Raw genomic sequence first — 18,403 nt, 5'->3', positions numbered from 1 at the left:
TGGAGAGGACAGGGGCCAGCTGGAGGAGTGGGGATCCTGGAGGAACCCCTTATCCTCAGGCCCATCTACTGTCATTCCTGCCCTCAGACACTCCCCAGCCTGACCTGACCCCACTACCCACTCTCTTCCTAGGTCATGTCATGGTGAACGGACCAACCACCCCAATCCCTGTCAAGGCCAGCCCCAGCCCCACGGACCCTGTTGTCCCTGCGGTGCCCATAGGTAGGTGAGATTCCTTCTGCCAACTTGGGGACACAAAGAGGAGGTTGTTGCCTGAAGGATGAGTGCTGATGCCCAGTTCTGCCCTAGGCCCACCCCCAGCTGGTTTCAGAGACATCCTGCTGCGGGAGGGGCCTGAGGGCTTTGCTCGAGCTGTGAGGAACCACCAGGGGCTGCTGCTCATGGACACAACCTTCAGGGATGCCCACCAGTCGCTGCTGGCCACTCGTGTGCGAACCCATGATCTCAAAAAGATTGCCCCCTACGTTGCCCACAACTTCAGCAAGCTCTTCAGCATAGAGAACTGGGGAGGTAGGCTGGAAGAGGGCGGGAATGTGGGACAGCACCTGAAAGGCACTGGGTATCCAGTGTGGCCACTGGCCACTCCAGAAGCTGGAGATGTTAACATCGAGGAAACCAGTGAGAAGTGAACAAGGCATGGTGTTCATTTGTTCAGCAATGCCTGGTGCCCACTCTGGGCAGGCCTGGTGCTGGGCATGAGGTCGCAGAGCTGAGACCCTGGTATGCTCAAGGTCAGAGAGTGGCCACCAGCCTGTTAGTTACAGCACAGAGACTTGGTGGCAGGTGAAAGGGGGCACAGAGGTCACTGATCCTGAGCTACGCTGAGTGAGCAGCAAAGGGAAGTCTTCAAGGATTGGGACAGGACTGAGAGATCTTGAAGAGGGCTGGATGGTTCGAGGGCTGGAGGCTTAGGCTGCAGAGCTGCAGGGTGTGGTGGAGTCCCAGGGAAGCGAGGGGCTGACCTGGACTTCTCGGTCCCTGTGCAGGAGCCACGTTTGATGTTGCCATGCGCTTTCTGTACGAGTGCCCCTGGCGGCGGCTGCAGGAGCTCCGGGAGCTCATCCCCAACATCCCGTTTCAGATGCTGCTGCGGGGGGCCAATGCTGTGGGCTACACCAACTACCCTGACAATGTGGTGTTCAAGTGAGCCTGGGGTCGGGTGGGCACTGTACTGCGTGGTCGGGTGCTGGGCCACAGTGAGATGGCCTGTGGTCCCCGTGGAGGGCTTGACACCAAGCCTCCTAGCTGTACCCAGCAAGGGCGGCTATCTGGAAATTTCATGGAGTGCAGAATCATAGAAGAACTGGAAGGACTTCTAGCTCACGGGGGCAGTGGAGACCTCAGGACTCCTTTGTTCAGTGCTCCTTTTCCCTCAGGACTGCCACTCTTGCAAAGACTCCCCAGCCGATTTTTCTGACCTGGGCCGACTGAACTGCACTGTACATGACTAGGGCAGGGCAGCTCTGCTGGATGCCCAATGCCTCTAGGGTGGCTCTGCCCAGCCAGGTTGCCCCAGAGAAGGCCTTTTCCACCTTGGGGTGCCACTCCCCCTGCCAGGCCAGAGCCAGAGAGGGATGTGCAGGAGGGAGTGGGATGGGGTTGACCCTTATCGGAAGGGTGCGCTCTCCTACCCACTCAGGTTCTGTGAGGTAGCCAAGGAGAATGGCATGGACGTCTTCCGGGTTTTTGACTCCCTCAACTACATGCCGAATCTGCTACTGGGCATGGAGGCTGCAGGCAATGCTGGTGGCGTGGTGGAGGCTGCCATCTCCTACACTGGTGACGTGGCCGACCCCAACCGCACCAAATACTCACTGCAGTACTACATGGGCTTGGCGGAAGAGCTGGTGCGAGCTGGCACCCATATCCTGTGTATCAAGGTGCCTTCCCCCCACCCTGGGATTCCCCCTTGCCCCTTACTCATCTCTCCTCCCCACCCCACCCCCAGCCTGTCTCCCCATCACACCCCCTCCTTACCAGCCTTTTTCTTTCCTTCTTGCCCCAGGACATGGCAGGGCTGCTAAAGCCTACAGCCTGCACCATGCTGGTCAGCTCCCTCAGGGACCGGTTCCCCGACCTTCCACTGCACATCCACACCCATGACACATCAGGGGCAGGTGTGGCAGCTATGTTGGCCTGTGCCCAGGCTGGGGCTGATGTGGTAGATGTGGCATCTGACTCCATGTCCGGGATGACTTCACAGCCCAGCATGGGGGCCCTGGTGGCCTGCACCCGAGGGACTCCCCTGGACACAGGTAAGAACGGCTGGAGTCCATGGCCACTTCCCTCGCAGCTGTGGACCTTATTAGTTCTAGTAGAGTCTGGCCTATGCTTGAATCCAGATGAGCTTTCCTGACTTTGTCTTCTATCACCCACATCCAAGATGGGACCTAACCTGGCTCCGGGGTCCTGGGAGGAGGAACACCTGGGAACTTAGCAAATTCTCCTGGCCTCCCTGCAGGGGTGCCCCTGGAACGTGTGTTTGACTACAGTGAGTACTGGGAGGGGGCCCGGGGATTGTATGCGGCCTTTGACTGCACGGCCACCATGAAGTCTGGCAATTCGGACGTGTATGAGAACGAGATCCCAGGCGGCCAGTACACCAATCTGCACTTCCAGGCACACAGCATGGGGCTTGGCTCCAAGTTCAAGGAAGTCAAGAAGGCCTATGTGGAGGCCAACCAGATGCTGGGCGATCTCATCAAGGTGAGCTAGGCCCAGTGCTCTTATCCCTGCCTCTGGGCCTCCATAAGATGCCAAGCATCCCAACCTGGGGCTTTTCTTCTCAGGTGACCCCGTCCTCCAAGATCGTGGGGGACCTGGCCCAGTTCATGGTACAGAATGGGCTGAGCCGGGCAGAGGCTGAAGCCCAGGCAGAAGAATTGTCCTTCCCCCGTTCCGTGGTGGAGTTCCTGCAGGGCTACATTGGCATTCCCCACGGGGGCTTCCCTGAGCCCCTTCGCTCTAAGGTAGGAAGGCCCAGCACAGCCTGAGGGTGGAGACTGGGTGCAGGCATCAGGCCTGACCCTCTGCTTTGCTCCCCAGGTGCTAAAGGACCTGCCAAGGGTAGAAGGGCGGCCAGGAGCCTCCCTCCCCCCACTGGATCTGCAGCTGCTGGAGAAGGAGCTGACTGAACGGCATGGGGAGGAGGTGACCCCAGAAGATGTGCTCTCAGCAGCCATATATCCAGACGTCTTTGCCCACTTCAAGGACTTCACAGCTACCTTTGGCCCCCTGGATAGCCTCAATACCCGCCTCTTCCTGCAGGGACCCAAAATTGCAGAGGAGTTTGAGGTGAGTGGCTCTGGCCCCTATCTACACTCCCCACCTCAGCCCTACCCCTGCATCCCTAAGGACACTAGCACATCTAGAGCTCCAGGCTTTGGCTTGGCTGTCACCTTGCCTCACAAGCTGTCGGTGCCCAAAAAACCCTTGAGAGATGAGGAGGCTAGGCCTTCACAAGTGAAGAGCTGAGATCCAGGGTTGAGGGACTTGCCTGGGACTTGGTTGGGGGGCTGCTCTACCCAGACTTGGTGTGTTTTATTGCCCCTGACCCCCGGCTCTTGAGTCTCTGTGCCCTCCTTGCAGGTGGAGCTGGAGCGGGGCAAGACACTGCACATCAAGGCTCTGGCCATAAGTGACCTGAACCGGGCTGGCCAGAGGCAGGTCTTCTTTGAGCTCAATGGACAGCTGCGGTCCATTCTGGTCAAGGACACTCAGGCCATGAAGGTACAGCCCCTCCTAGGGCCAGCCACGTGGTGGGGACAGGTAGGGCCGATGCCTCATGTCTCTCCCCCTCTTGTCTTGTCTACAGGAAATGCACTTCCACCCCAAGGCCCTGAAGGATGTGAAGGGCCAGATTGGGGCACCCATGCCTGGGAAGGTGATAGACATCAAGGTGGCAGCTGGGGCCAAGGTGGCCAAGGGCCAGCCCCTCTGTGTGCTCAGTGCCATGAAGATGGAGACTGTGGTGACTTCACCCATGGAGGGCACTGTCCGCAAGGTCCACGTAACCACAGACATGACACTGGAGGGCGATGACCTCATCCTGGAGATTGAGTGATCTTGCCCCAGATTGGCAGCCTGGCCATCCCCACCCCAAGCCTTCAATAGACACTGTGCTGCCAGGGCAGGCCCAGGCCAGCCCATGCCTGAGAGCAGAAAGGCTTAGCCCTGGAGCTCCTGTCCTCAGCTGCTTGTGGCAGGAGAAACACTGCCTGCTGTGGCACATTCCTTTCCTCCAGCCATTTGTCTTTCCCTGCTGGACAGCTGCTCACATAGTCATCTCTTGCCAAACAAGATTCCTCTCCTTGTTGGAGACTGCAGGTGATGGTGTGTAGGAGGGCCTAAGACCCAGGGGAGCAGGTTTAGGGGTGCTACCTCGTAGGGGAGATCTAGGCTCCAAGTCCTGAGAACTTCGCTCAATAAAACTGGCTTCCCCTGCCCTCTATGCTGGGTCCTGTGCAGTACCCCAACCCCCCACCCTGCGCCACTCAGCAGAGGGGCAGGGCTGCCTACTGGGACTCCTCATAGCAAGGGCAGGTTAGTTTTATCTAACTCTTGGAGAGTAGGAGAATAGTGGCCTTGGTTTCAGCCACTACAGAGTGCCTATGGTATACACACCCTAACAGAATTAGTTAACTGTACTGAGAGCTTCGGCTGTTATAAGCATTTAACACCCATTAACTCAAGGCATCGGTCATCCATTTTATGGACAGAGAAATGGAGTCCTAGGAAGGTTAAATAACTTGTCCAGGACCCCACAGCTAGTAAGAGGCAGAGCATTCATACTCAAGCTGTCAGTGGAGTTGCTTCCCAACCATACTGCTTTACTTCCTAAAACCAGGGAAAACCTACCACCCCATTAGTTCAGGACTGGATGCAAACAGGCACCAACATCTAGGAGGTGGGCAAAACCCTTGGATGTGGGAACCTGTGGGTGAGGATTTTAGTGGGAGGTTAGGAGCACTGGATTGAGTCTCCAGATCTAATCCTGCCCATTCCTATTCCTAAGCCTTAGGGAGAATCCCTCACCTGCAGGACAGCAACCCTGCGTGCATCACTGCACTGTTGCCCACCCCCAAACTCCACAGGGAAGGTGAAATAGGGGTGCTGGGTAATTCCTGAGCAGGAGCATGAAGAAGAGGTAGAGCACAATCTCCAGGGGACCAGGCAGGCAGTTCACCCCCAGCACCCTGCCAGCACAGTGCTCTTTGCGGGTGGTTTTGGGCTTTCTCCTCTTTGGACTTCAAGATCCCAAAGGTACGCTCTAAAACAGGCCCATGCTCACCCCCTCTACCTCCCCAACAGATGCTACACAGGGTGGAAGACAAGAAAGCTCTCCATAGCAAGGTAGGTGTGTGACTATCATGATGACCTTTTAGATCCAGGTGCATGTAGTGTAGTCACAGCCAAATTGGGGGTACCCTGGGGAGCGACTGCACTTCCATTTCCTTTCAACCACCAGCCTCAGGGGATGGGACTAGGAACAGCCTCCTTCAGTTTAGAGTGAGAACTGAGAGTATAATATTCTTTTAAAAAAGTTAAGACCCAGGGGCAGGGTAATAAAAACATGGAAACCATTCTAAAATCAAGAGGAAGGAACTAGAGAGTTCTAAGAAAGAACCCTGAGTTCCAGTGCTGCTCAGCAGGGTCCTTGCTACTCTCAGGCTGCAGCCTTTGCTCTGAGCTCCTCTAGGGACCAGACTAGCAGCACAGTTGGAGAAGTCCAAGCAGAAAAGCTTCTACTCCCAGGTGACTCTGAGCTGGTTCCTTTACCATTTTGAATGTTTATTCTTGCTTGTGCAACCTGAGGCTGGTAGACTTTGGGGAGGTCCTGGTGGAGGCCCCACAGTCAACCCTCTACCCTTTGGAGGCTGGAGGTTCCATCACTGGGGTCCAGGCCTAGGTTTCATTCCCTGACTCTGGTAGCCAAGACACAGGTGCTAGGTTCTGCTGAGCTCACACCTGGCACCTGCAGTCCCAGGCCCACCTGTGCTAGGAGTTGGGGTGTGGCTAAGAGAGGAGAAAGCTACAGACCCAAGGCAGCCAGAGGACCCCATCCTATCCTTTACTTCAGGGACCTAAGTCTACCAGGCTGAACTTCCCAGAGGGTAGTGTACAAGGTAGCCAAGACAGGTGGCAGGCACACTCACAAGACCCCAAGTAGATCGATTCCCAAAGGTCCAAGGCCATGTTACCCAAGTTAAATCTCTTTAATATCTCAATACAAAGTCCTGATGCAAAAAGACAATGAGAAAACCCTGGGAAGTTGGGGGGAGGGATTTTGTAAATTCCACCCCCGAGCAGCTTTTCAGAGGCAGAAGGGGGCAGAGGAGCTCAGAAAAGCAGCAGTCCAAAGTGAGGAAGGGAGTGCACAGCTCCTAGGACCTGCCCCTTGTCCCGTCCCAGCTGCTCCTCAACCTCCTTTGGAGAAGGGCTGCACCCTTTGGATATCTGCTCCTTTCTCTTGGTCCCTGGGATTCAACTAGCTCTGGCTTCAATCCCCTACAAAAATTCCTGAGATCTCGGGGACCCCAGCCAGCTCCTCCCCTCTGCAGTACCCCTTGATGGGGAGGGGCTGGGGAGCCCGTGAGAGTTCATAGGAGCATGTACAGGAGCATGGGTCAGGAGCACAAGGGAGCCTCTGAGTCCCCTGCTCGCTCCAAAAGCACACAAAGGGGAAGGCTGCCGTAGAGTTTGGGGTCCGTGAGGGGCTGGAGCAGAAGCAGGAAGAGTCCCACACCCAGAGCATAGCCTGCCAGCAGGGGCCGTCTCTGCGGATGCTCCAGGGCCGCACATACAGCAGGAAAGCCCATGTAATTGCAGAAGGAGTGGCAAAGAACTGGCCCAATCAGGTGTCCTAGGGAGGGGAGACAGAGCAGCTCATGGAGCATCCCCACCACCTCCCAGGGCTAATCACCCATATCCCTGAAATAGATCAAGGACTACCCACACACACCATATGGCCCCTGCTCCCTTCCACCTCTCAGACCTCACAGACTGAAAGCCCTGGCTCTGTCTGTCTCAAAGACCAAAGTAGAAGAAACTTGTCACTCCTACAACAAACACAGCATTCCCATTCTCCCACCCTCTCCTGTGGACCCCTGAGCCCCCAGGGGGACCCGTGAGAGACTGAGGACCAACCTGTGCGGATGAAGAGGAAAGCAGTGTAGGCACCGAAGACAGCTGTGTAGGAGAACTGGAACGCTGGAGACGGGGAGGCCTCGAGTGACCACACCTGTATGCTCTTCTGCCCCAACACTGCACACCCATCAGCCAGAGACATCCCCTTCCCCCTGAGGGCAGTGGCTGCCTGCCCCAGCACCTATGGCTGTCCTCTACACCCCAACTCCCACGGCCAGGGGCCCTTCCAGTACTAGAGCCCTCTGTCCCCAAGTCTTCCTCCAGAATGGCTACTGGGGACACCCTTACACACCCCAACCCAGGACTGCCCCAAGCAAGCTTTCTAGGACTCACCTGCAGACAAGAAGATGCTCCCCACACTGCTCTGGCGGAAACGAAGCTGTTCAAAAATGTGGTGAAAATGGGCTGCGAGAAAGGCAAGAACCATGTCACATTCCTCATGCCTGCTTTATAGGCCACGCCCTTGCTCCAAACCCCATTTTTGGCTCTCATGCTGGGAACATCTCAAAAGGACCAGGTTAGACAAACTCACCAACTCCAAAGAAGAGGGGGCAGGTGAACACGGCAGGGCCCAGGCCCGTGCATGGTGCTAACATGGGCAGCATGCAGGCCCGGAATACCAGTTCCTCTGTCAGGGGTGCGATCACTTGGTTCCGCAGCCAACGCATGTCTGTGAGGCAGCGGGCCCAGGAGCGAGGGGCTGAAGGTGGGGGGATTCAGGACCAAGAATTAGTGACTAGTTATTGAACAAAAAGATCCTAGAGTCCCCAAGGGTCCCTCTCCCACAATCTTTCCTTAGCCAAACTCAGATTGGCATCAATGCTCCTGAGAACAGATAAGAGTCAAGCTTTGTTATCACACAAAGCATAAAACAATGTTTTAAGAGGGCTGAAAGGAAAAGTATTAGTAGCTAAGGCAGGGTATTCTGGTAGTAAATTCTGGAAGCATCAAAATCCTAACTCAAGACCAGCTCTGGTTTGAAGAAGCCAAATATTAAAAGAGAAAGCAACTTTCATCAGTCCACACAAAGTACTGCTGGGGATTCCTAGGGGCCTGTCAAAGCAACTCTTACAGGCTGTCTGCTACATGCTCCCATCTTACTGATAAGGAAACGAAGAGTAACTCATACATCTCAAATCTAAGTCTCACCATGAGCCCACTTAATCTCTTGCTCCACTGTGCTGGGCTGCCTGTGCCTACTTTCTCCCTAAGCCCTAAGGACTCACCTAAGACAACCTTCAAGCCATCTGCCAGGTCACATGGACAATCCATAGAGAGCTGCATTAGTGGGCCCAGGAAAAGGATCTGGGAATAGAAAAACAAGCGATCAAAGGAAAGGCTTAAGCCAAAATCCACTACCCGTGCCCAGCAAAAGTCTCATGAGATTTCAAGCTTCCTGTTCTCAGCGACAATCTCCCACCCATGTATAACCAACAGCCAAGGACCATCTCACAATTTCTGTTGCCCATCAGTCAAAAGATAGGCACAATGAGGATTAAAAAATAAAAAAGGCCATGGACAGGAACATCATGCTAATAACGAGAAAAATAAAACGAGCACTCACCATGGTCAGCAGCAAGGGCAGCAGTGCTGCTGGGAAAATGCCCTCCAGCCTGAAGCCCATCAGGGTGAGCAGGGATGTGCCTGGCTGAGCCACAGGAAAGGAGGCATCAGTCTTGCTCTCTTCTAAAAGACCCCTGAGATCCTCCCCCTCTTGCCCTCTGCCCCGCCTCCTTCGCACCTGGATGCCTGTGAGTTCTCTCCAAAGTAGCACGCAGAGGGGCGAGAGACTGGACACCACCAAGACGCTAGTGAAGCGCCGCTTGATAACGGCAGGGTGGTCCCTACGGAGGGAGCAGTAAGTTCTGGGGGCCCACAGACTCTGGACAGCGCGGCCCCGCCCCCAGTTCGCCCAAGCTCCGCCCACAGCCCCGCCTCGCGGAGGCGCGGGTTCTGGCCGCGCGCGCAGCCCCCGCACCTGGGCAGCTCGCTCTTCCAGACGTAGAGGCTGCCCACGTAGGAGCAGGCGAGGCTGAGACAGGAGAACACTGACACCCAGCAGCACAGCCCAGGGCCTGGACCGCCCAGGGCCGCCGACTCGGGTTGCCGCTCCGGCCGCGATACCGACAGCAGGCGCAGCCCATCCCCGCCCAGCGCCGCCATCGCGCCCGGACCCGCGGCGCGCACCAATGACGCGATCCCGCCGCCGCTCGACCCGCGCCCTGCCGGACGCGCGAGTGACGTCATCGGGCAGCGCGGGCACCCAGCCCCCGCCCTCGCCCCCAACACTGAAACAGATGCGGCGCACGCAGAGCTGGTTTATTGAACAACAGACAGCACGCGGCCCCAACAGCCGCCCGGCAGGTGTGGAAGCGCCGGGAGGGCACCCCAGCTTAGGGCCCAGGGCCTGGGCTCAGCCACTCGGACAGATTGGAGACCTCCTGCAGCCAGAGCGAGTCCTGCGGGAGGAAAGGGAGCCCGGGATGAGGACCCGTCGACAGCGGCCGTTTCTAACCTCCCCTGCGCGACCCTCGCCCGTTTACCTCCAGGCCGCCCCCGGGACTCTCCCTGCTCCCGCCAGATGTCGGGGAGGCCCCTGCCCCTGTGGGCTCCGTGCGGCACGCGGCGGCTTCTGACTGCCTCGAGGCCTTGGCAGAGGGGAAGGTCCGCGTCTCCTTCATGCCCCGCCGCAGGCTGCCCCTTTTGAGCGTCTTGTTTTCCACTTGCCCGCCGGTCCCTAGACGAAAACAAGCCCACTTACCTTGCGCCCGCGACCCTGTGCTAGAAAGACACCAAGGGCAGGAGAGAGGGAGGAGCTGGTCCCCCCTCTCTTAGCCCTCCCACCTCAAATTCCTTTCAAACAGGTCTGTCGGAATCAAAACCTGGCAGCTCTGGGAATTAAGGCTGAGGCTGCAGAATCGTTTCAGTCTTACTTGGGGCTCGCATCCACTCAATTCATCTGCATACAGATTCCTCGTGGAGTCTGCACTAACCAGCTCCTCCCTGCCACGCTGTGACCTCCTTGCCTGAAAGCCAGCATCACCTCTCCCTTCGTAGCTCACAGTGCCTTGAGCAATGCCCAGTGGCATTCTCCCTACTATTAACTGATGCACGTGTGCAAATTTAAAGTGAGTTAGGATCCATAGATTCTTTTTGAGCAGGTCCTGGGAATGTAGCTCAATGAGGTGTTCCTGGGTGAAGCTAGCAAATGCCAGGAGGGATGCAGAAGTGTGTATGAAGCCCAGGGATAGAACATAGAATAAAGCTGCTAACCATTCCTAGAGGTGAAGGTTTCCCCGAGGAGAAGTCAGAGCTGTTTTTTTTTTTTTTTTTTAAGATTTATTTATTTATGATAGAGAGAGAGAGGCAGAGACACAGGAGGAGGGAGAAACAGGCTCCATGCAGGGAGCCTGTTTTGGGACTCGATCCCAGGCCTCCAGGATCACACCCCAGGCTGCAGGCGGCGCTAAACCACCGAGCGCCACTGGGGCTGCCCTCAGAGCTGGGTTTTAAAGGAAGAGAAATAAGCCAGACCAACAAGGGAAAGAAAAGGAATTCCAGGCAGAAAGAGGCAAATACCCAAAGGCATTAATTAATATCCTGCATAAAATGCAAAATGGGGGGGAGGGCTCCCTAGGAGATGAATCTGAAGGGGTTAGTAGGAATCAGAAGACTAAGAAAAGGATTTTTATCTGTAGGAAACTGAAGAGTTTTAATAAGCACTGGAGATTTTAATTTTCTATTTTAGAGTGATTATTATGTCAAAGGTGTAGCTTAGCGTCAAATTAGAAATAGGAAGACCTTGGGATGCCTAGGTGGTACAATCGATTGAGCATCTGACTCTTGGTTTCAGCTCAGTTCTTAATCTGAGTCATGAGATCAAGCCTTGCATGGGGCTCTGTGCTCAGTGTGGAGTCTGCTTAAGACTCTCTGCCTCACCTTCTGCTCCTCCCCACTGAGTGTTTGGGCATATGCAGGCACATGCTCTTCTACTCTCTCACTCTCTCAAATCAGAAAGAGGAAGGGAGGGGGGAGAGAAAGAAAAAGAAAGGAGAGAAAGAGGAAAGAGCAAAAAAAGGGAAAGAAAGGAAAGAGAAAAAGAAAAGGAGAAAAAGAAAAAGAGAAAGAGAGAGAAGGAGAAAGAAAAAGAAAGGAGAGACAGAAAAAAGAGAAAGTCCTCAAAACCTCAGGAGAGTGAAGGCAGCAGGAATGGACACAGGCACCACTAGGGGTCAACTGAGGCCAAATCAACAGGCCTTGGTGAGAGATTAGGTGTAATACATGAGAATGAGTGGCATCTTGAATGAATCTCATTTTAGATGTGAAAAACTGGATGGGAAGTGGTGCTATTAATCCTGACAGAGGTACCAGTGGGACCTCCACATGAAGCTGCCTAGTAAGCAGATTTATCTCCCACCTGGCACTCAAAGGCCTGGGCTGTTCATGCCAACTGGAAAGTCTTGAGCCCAGAGCAAAGTTCAATGCCTGGGATAGAAGAGAGCAGCTAGGGAAGGAGTGCTATACAAGCACTGCTGAGGGGTGGCCAAAGGAAGCTAGTTGAAAGATCAGAGGGGAGAATGAGGTGAGTCACAGTCTTACAGTGCTGAATGAATTCTATAAATAGTTCAGGCACAGTAAAAATAAATATACAATTTGGTACTTAGGAAGTCTTCCCAAACGAGAATTTGCAGTGCAGAGACCACAGAAAAAGCAAGTGCCTGGGTTGGAATTAGAAGTTGGGGGGGGGGATCCCTGGGTGGCGCAGCGGTTTGGCGCCTGCCTTTGGCCCAGGGCGCGATCCTGGAGACCCGGGATCGAATCCCACATCGGGCTCCCAGTGCATGGAGCCTGCTTCTCCCTCTGTCTGTGTCTCTGCCTCTCTCTCTCTCTCTCTCTGTGACTATCATAAATAAATAAAAAAAAAGAAAAAAAAAAAAAAAGAAGTTGGGGGGCACCTGGGTGGCTCAGTCGGTTAAGCCTTCAGCTCAAGTCATGATCCCAGAGTCATGAGATCAAGTCCTGCATTGAGCTCCCTGCTCAGCAGGGTGCCTGCTTCTTCCTCTCTTTCTGCCCCTCCTCCACCTCATGCTCTCTCACTTGTGTGCTTCTCAAATAAACTTTTTAAAAAGAAGAATTAGAGAATGGGAGGAAAATAGGAGAGGAAACAGCTTGCTTTTTTTGAGAACCATGGCTGAGATGTGATGGAGAGAAAGAGAAGTAGTTCAAGATCACGGGATATTTCCTCTTTAACAAGGGATTGCCCTGCTGAGGGGACAGAACTCGGAAGAGAAACTAAAGGTGCAGAAATGGTGATGATGCAAGTAGGTCCTGAGAAAGCAGTAGGGCTAATGCCACGCTGACACAGTTTGGGCACGAAGTCAGTAGGCAGAGGCTGGGTAGATATTTTAAAGAATGGAGTAGCCGCTGACAAGAAGGCGAGGAAGACGATGTAAAGGACTGATGGCTAAAGGCTCCTGAGTGAACAGACCACGGATGCATGGTGGCATCATCTAACTTATTTTCTTTAGCAGAACTGTGGGGACATGGGACATAGAATTGATGGTGACTAGAGCTGCAGCTTTGTAAAGCAGAGCAGCTCAAGCAGTCTTCCAGTGGCTCTACCAGATTATAAGTGCCTAGGTTTTAAGGCTTATATTGTACATAGAGACAGCATATGAAATTATTTTCCTGCAAAGCAACCTCTGAGCCTGGGTGGTCTCTTGTGAAAGGGGACCACTGTCACAGTAGTCACTGTGGACAAGTTTAGCATCCCCTCCCCTGGGTCCACAGCAGGTGCTGGATAAAATACTAAGTTCTTCCTTTTAAAAAAGTATTTTTTTACTCTTTGCTGCATAAATACTGAATTGTATGTGGTATACATCCATTCTTTTAAATCTCCAAATCTGTATTTATAAAAATAGATTCTTTGCTTTATACAAGCCTTCACTGCAGAGTTCTTTTCAGTAGCAACAGCCCCTACCACATTTAAAACAAGGTTCAACTGACAGAATGATTCAGGAACACCTCTTAGGCCTAGTCTGGACAACATGCAGCATGTTGTAGTTGTGACCCTGGAAAGAGGAATTTTACCAACAAAGTATGGGTGCTAGAATCAGTCCCCAAATTTCCTCTAGTCCACATAGTTTTGACAATGCATCCCTGGTAGTCTTGGCTGTGTGAAGACAGATTGGAGCTAGGCCACGTGGGTTTGAACTCTGGCTCTCCACTTACTCCCTGCATGACCTCCAGTAATTTTACTGACAATAGTTTCCTTATCTATAAAATAAGAATAGTAACACTACCTCATAGGATTGTTTTGAGAATTAAGAGCATTACTCCATTTTAAAAGCTCAGAATCGGGGCACGTTGGTGGCTCAGTTAAGCATCTGACTCTTGATTTCAGCTCTGGTCATGATCTCAGAGTCATGAGATTGAGCCCCACATTGGGCTTTGTGCTCAGTGGGGAGTCTGCTTAAGTTTCTCTGCCCCCCCCCCCATGTGCTCATGCTCACATTTTCCCTCCAAAATAAATAAATCTTTTTAAAAATCATGAAAACCTTCTAATAGTGCCTGACACCTGGACTCTCAGGCTCAGGCACCAGTGGCTGTGATTATTTCCAGCCATATACACACTACACACCTTCTGCCACTGTGTAAGTGTTGGAGGGAGGGTGGAAAGACCAATATAATCACCAACATCACACGCAACAACTCCCTGTAATATACATCAAAGTTGAGGTGGTGCTCTGTGCCCAGGAGTAGCCTCCAGAGCCCCAGAGGAGTAACCAAAATTAGGGAGAGCTGCAGTACCGGCAGTAATGATGGAGAAAAGACACAAAGGAACCAGCTGAATTGAGGGACCCGCCCCTTCATGTGCCACTATCTTTAACTGCACAAAATTTATGAGGAATTTCTAGTTCTATCATACCAGCTTTGGGGAGGGAATGCCCTTCCCCCGCCGCTGTCCGAGAACACCCAAAGTGGTGGTGGGAGCCAACTAAATCCCAGGATTTTGCTGTGGAGGAAGGTGTAGCTTGAAAGCTTGAAGTCAACATTTTTTACTTCTGAGTGTTGGTCCTGGATTCACCTGAAAAGCTGAAGCCTTACCTGCAAGTTGCTCAGGGCTGCTGTTTTCATGTGCATCCTCTGTGCTCTGCTCTGCATTTTTCTCTGGGAGTAGCTGTTTTAAAAATCAGAAGTACTAAGTGAGTTTTGTAGGAACATGAACAAGCCCCAGTGAGAGAGCGTGCCTGGTAGCTTGTAGAACTCATGGGGCTATCCTCCCTTACCTGGAACTCTACTTCCTCTTGGTTCATGGGAGTCCCCCTACCCCGCCCTAATCAAGGCTTCCTCTTGTCAGAGCATTTGCAGCTCATCCCAGGCACTTTAGGCATTTCCTTCCTCCTCTGCACTCTGGTCACTTGCTTACCAACTACCCTGCTCCTTTGGCTCTGAAGATGCACTGCCTGCCCTTGTTTATCATTTTTATCTGCCTGTTTTCCACATTATTTCAAAAAAAAAAAGTGTGTGTGTGTGTGTGTGTGTGTGTGTGTGTGTGTGTAGAGAGAACTCCCAAGCAGGGTTGGTGGGGGGCAGAACCTCAAGCCGACTTCATATCCAGTGTGGAGCCTGATGCAGGTCTTGATCCCAGGACCCTGAGATCATGACCTGAGCTGAAATAAAGAGTCAAATACTTAGGGACGCTTGGGTGCTCAGTGGTTTAGCACTGCCTTTGGCTCAGGGTGTGATCCTGAAGTCCCGGGATTGAGTCCCATGTCGGGCTCCCTGCATGGAGCCTGCTTCTCCCTCTGCCTATGTCTCTGCCTCTCTCTGTCTCTCATGAATAAATAAAATCTTTAAAAAAAAGGGATCCCTGGGTGGCACAGCGGTTTATCGCCTGCCTTTGGTCCAGGGCGCAATCCTGGAGACCTGGGATCAAATCCCACGTCGGGCTCCCGGTGCATGGAGCCTGCTTCTCCCTCTGCCTATGTCTCTGCCTCTCTCTCTCTCTCTCTCTCTCTCTCTCTCTATGACTATCATAAATAAATAAAAATTTTTTAAAAAGTCAAACACTTAACTGACAGAGCCATCCAGGCACCCTATTTTCCACACTTTAAATTCCTTGAAGGGTAAGGTTCACTGTTCCTGCATCCCTTTACAGCTAGCATAGTGTCTTGCATAGGTAAGTACTCAAACTATAACAGACCGAGGTCAAACCTGGGAAACCACAGGGTACATTTTGTGGTCCTCTGTTGCCTTTCAAAGCCTTGCCACTCTTGGTTCAATTTGGACAGATAAACAAAATTTCTTACCAAGATCAGAACCCAATTCTAGCTTCTTGTTTTTCAAGAACACAAGTACATAAAAATAGACATCCTCTTCATCAAAATTAAAAACTTTTGTGCTTCAAAGGGCACTATAAAGAAATTCAACCCACAGGAATGGGAGAAAATATTTGCAAATTGTATTTGATTCAATTGTGTTGAATCCAGAATAAAGAACTCTTATACTTCAACAATAGTGCCTGGCACCTGCAGTCTCAGGCACCAATAAAATAATAGCCTAATTAAAAATGGTTATCAGATTTGGAGACCTTTCTCCAAAGAAGAGATACAAATGGTCAATAAGCCCACAAAAGGACGCTCAACATCATTATTCATTAGGGAAATGCAAATCAAAACCGCTTTACACCCACTAGGATGGTGGTGGTAATAATAATAGTAATAAAACAAGTAAATAAATAAAATAACAGTAATAATAGACAATACCACGAAGATGTGGAAAAACTGAAACCATTTGTTACACATTGCTGGTGGGAAAGTAAAGTGGCCAGTTTAGCAAAGAGTTTAAAAGTTCCTCAAAAGGAGGCACCCGGGTGGCTCAGCTGGTTAAGTGGCTGCCTTCAGCTGGGGTCATGATTCTGGGGTCCTGGGATTGAGCCCCGCATTAGGCGCCCTGCTCAGCGAGGAACCTCCTTCTCCCTCTCCCTCTGCCTGCTGCTCCCCCTGCTTATGTGCTCTCGCTCTCTGTCAAATAAATGAATGAAATCTTTTAAAAAGTTCCTCAAAAAGTTAAAACATAGTGAGGCACCTGGCTGGCTCAGCTGGTAAGCTGTGTGGCTTGTGATCTCAGGGTTGTGAATTCGAGCCCCATGTTGGGTACAGAAATTACTTAAAATCTTTTAAAAAGAGGGGCACCCCATGGCTCAGTGGTCTACTTTTGGCTTAGGTTGTGATCCTGGGGTCCTGGGATTAAATCCCACATCAGGCTCCCTGCAGGGAGCCTGCTTCTCCCTTTGCCTATGTTTCTTATTCTCTCTCTCACTCATGAATAAATAAAATCTTTTAAAAAGTGAATGAGGGATCCCTGGGTGGCGCAGCGGTTTGGCGCCTGCCTTTGGCCCAGGGCACGATCCTGGAGACCCGGGATCAAATCCCACATCGGGCTCCCGGTGCATGGAGCCTGCTTCTCCCTCTGCCTATGTCTCTGTCTCTCTCTCTCTCTCTGTGACTATCATAAATAAATAAAAATTTTTAAAAAGTGAATGAAATTTTTAAAAAAATCTTTAAAAAAAGAAAAAAAGTTAAACAGTTATCATATAACCCAGCAATTCTACTATTAGATATATAACCAAAATTACAAACATATGTCCACCCATAAGTGTTCACACCATTATTCATAATTGCCAAAAAGTGCAAGTAACACAATGTCCATCAACTGATGAATGGATAGAAAAAATGTGGTATATCCATACAAAAGGATATTATCCAACCATAAAAAGGAATTAAGCATTGTCACATGCTACACCATGGATGAATCTTTTTTTTTTTTTTTTTTTTTTTTTACCATGGATGAATCTTGAAAACATTTTGCTTAGTGAAAGAAGTCAGACACAAAAGACTACCTATTATGTGATTCTATTTACATGAAATACCCATATAGGCAAATCCATGGAGACAGAAAGAAGACTGGTAGTTGCCAGGGGATGGCAGAAAGGGGAATTGAGACTGACTACAAATAGGTACGTGGTTTCTTTTTGGCATGATGGGGATATTGTGGAATTTAGTGGTGAGTGCTGCATAACACAATGAATATACTTAAAGTCACTGAACTGTACAATTTTAAATGGTAGGGCAGCCTGGGTGGCTCAGCAATTTAGTGCCGCCTTCGGCCCAGGGCATGATCCTGGGGACCCAGGATGGAGTTCCACTTTGGGCTCCCTGCATGGAGCCTACTTCTCCCTCTGCCATGTCTCTGCCTCTCTCTTCCTGTCTCTCATGAATAAAAAAATCTTTTTTAAAAAGGTAGGTTTGGGGGCATCTAGGTGACTCAGTCGGTGAAGCACCTGCCTTCAGCTCAGGTCATGATCTCAGGGTGCTGGGATCAGAGTTCCAGGTAAGACTTGTTGCCCAGTGGGGAGACTGCCTCCCTCTCTACCTCTGCCCGTCCCCCTGCTCATGCTTTCTCTCCTCCTCTTTCAAATGAATAAATAAAATCTTTTTAAAAAGGGTAGATTTTATGGTATGTGAATTGCAACTCAATAAAAAATTATCATGAATTCTTTACTAAATCAAGTCTCAACTTCTAAGTACATTCCAAGGAACAAAGAAGAGTAAAGATAGCCCTAATGGTGTGGGGAAAAAAAAAAAAAAACAGTACTAAGAAAACTTCCAGACAATTTTTTTCTTCTTTGAGAGAAAGCTTGACTCTTTTACTTCATTGTTGCCTGGAAAGTCTCATGTAATAGACAAATCCTTCTACTACCCTGAAGCTGGTATCACCAATGAAATAACCCACACTCAGATATAAAGCTCTCAGCCCTAGAGGAGTTCTTGCACACCCGTCATCAGTTCCCCAGATGAGACAACCCTATATTCACACCTCCTGGGATTTAACACTGTGAGATATTTAATTCTGGTCTACTCTCCCAGAGAAACAATACCTTTCCTGACAAAACTACCTCCCTGTTACTGCTCCTGTTTATTATGGGTTTATGTTCTTAGCCGCTATGCACATCTATGACACTAGCCCTGAAGAACTGCCTAGTCTGCTCTTTCATGGCCCACTGTCCTATGTTCTCACACCCAGGCTATAAATCTCCACTCCTGGAATGGCATTTTCCTAAATATATTCTATAAGCCTAAATACATATTTTCTCATTTTTTCTACTTCTCCATAAACCATGTAATATCCATATAATAAAACCATATAACAAAAATATAATGGATGGTTTTAT

General features: G+C 51.1%; 3 protein-coding genes across 11 annotated transcripts in view; 1 reads left to right on the top strand and 2 right to left on the bottom strand.

Annotated features, from left to right (window-relative positions):
• The window catches only part of PC (pyruvate carboxylase), a 100,461-nt gene extending 95,990 nt beyond the window's left edge, over positions 1–4,471 (top strand). For all 4 annotated transcript variants that reach the window (XM_077862566.1, XM_077862565.1, XM_077862564.1 and 1 more), the window contains 10 exons: positions 133–222; positions 310–531; positions 1,008–1,164; positions 1,661–1,901; positions 2,027–2,276; positions 2,483–2,727; positions 2,811–2,990; positions 3,067–3,315; positions 3,610–3,750; positions 3,836–4,471. In XM_077862566.1, coding sequence (XP_077718692.1) covers positions 133–222; positions 310–531; positions 1,008–1,164; positions 1,661–1,901; positions 2,027–2,276; positions 2,483–2,727; positions 2,811–2,990; positions 3,067–3,315; positions 3,610–3,750; positions 3,836–4,084 — 2,024 coding nt within the window. In that variant the 3' untranslated portion in view covers positions 4,085–4,471. The remainder of the gene's footprint in view (positions 1–132; positions 223–309; positions 532–1,007; positions 1,165–1,660; positions 1,902–2,026; positions 2,277–2,482; positions 2,728–2,810; positions 2,991–3,066; positions 3,316–3,609; positions 3,751–3,835) is intronic.
• Positions 4,472–6,217: 1,746 nt separating this feature from the next.
• On the bottom strand, positions 6,218–9,371 carry RCE1 (Ras converting CAAX endopeptidase 1). 6 transcript variants are annotated; one of them, XM_077862572.1, is made up of 8 exons: positions 9,146–9,371; positions 8,909–9,011; positions 8,732–8,815; positions 8,394–8,472; positions 7,700–7,867; positions 7,501–7,572; positions 7,168–7,284; positions 6,218–6,883 (listed from the first exon to the last, which is right to left on the bottom strand). In XM_077862572.1, the coding sequence occupies exons 1-8, from the start codon at positions 9,328–9,330 to the stop codon at positions 6,648–6,650; spliced, it is 1,044 nt and encodes a 347-aa protein (XP_077718698.1). In that variant the 5' UTR covers positions 9,331–9,371; the 3' UTR covers positions 6,218–6,647. The 6 variants fall into 6 exon arrangements, with proteins under 6 accessions (XP_077718698.1, XP_077718696.1, XP_077718697.1 ...); XM_077862570.1 differs by having other exon boundaries at positions 7,168–7,273; positions 9,146–9,370; XM_077862571.1 differs by having other exon boundaries at positions 7,168–7,270; positions 9,146–9,370.
• A 101-nt stretch (positions 9,372–9,472) lies between these two features.
• Positions 9,473–18,403, bottom strand: part of TOP6BL (TOP6B like initiator of meiotic double strand breaks) — a 105,601-nt gene continuing 96,670 nt past the window's right edge. The window contains 2 exon segments of the mRNA XM_077862577.1: positions 9,473–9,904; positions 14,275–14,347. Of these exon segments, the coding sequence (XP_077718703.1) occupies positions 9,561–9,904; positions 14,275–14,347 (417 nt within the window). The 3' untranslated portion in view covers positions 9,473–9,560.

This window comes from Canis aureus, chromosome 21, assembly GCF_053574225.1.
Source record: "Canis aureus isolate CA01 chromosome 21, VMU_Caureus_v.1.0, whole genome shotgun sequence".
NCBI classification, from domain to species: domain Eukaryota; kingdom Metazoa; phylum Chordata; class Mammalia; order Carnivora; family Canidae; genus Canis; species Canis aureus.
The sequence above is the reverse complement of the archived record's forward strand: the minus strand, read 5'-3'. Positions and strand labels throughout refer to the sequence as shown.

Coding starts and splice junctions, on each gene's coding strand:
- RCE1 (XM_077862570.1), bottom strand. CDS start 9,330: ATGGCGGCGCTGGGCGGGGATGGGCTGCGCCTGCTGTCGGTATCGCGG. Junction 8,473..8,731: donor TGCCCTTGCTGCTGACCATG/GTGAGTGCTCGT, acceptor TTCTATTCCCAG/ATCCTTTTCCTGGGCCCACT. Junction 7,274..7,500: donor GAGCATCTTCTTGTCTGCAG/GTGAGTCCTAGA, acceptor GTGTTGGGGCAG/AAGAGCATACAGGTGTGGTC.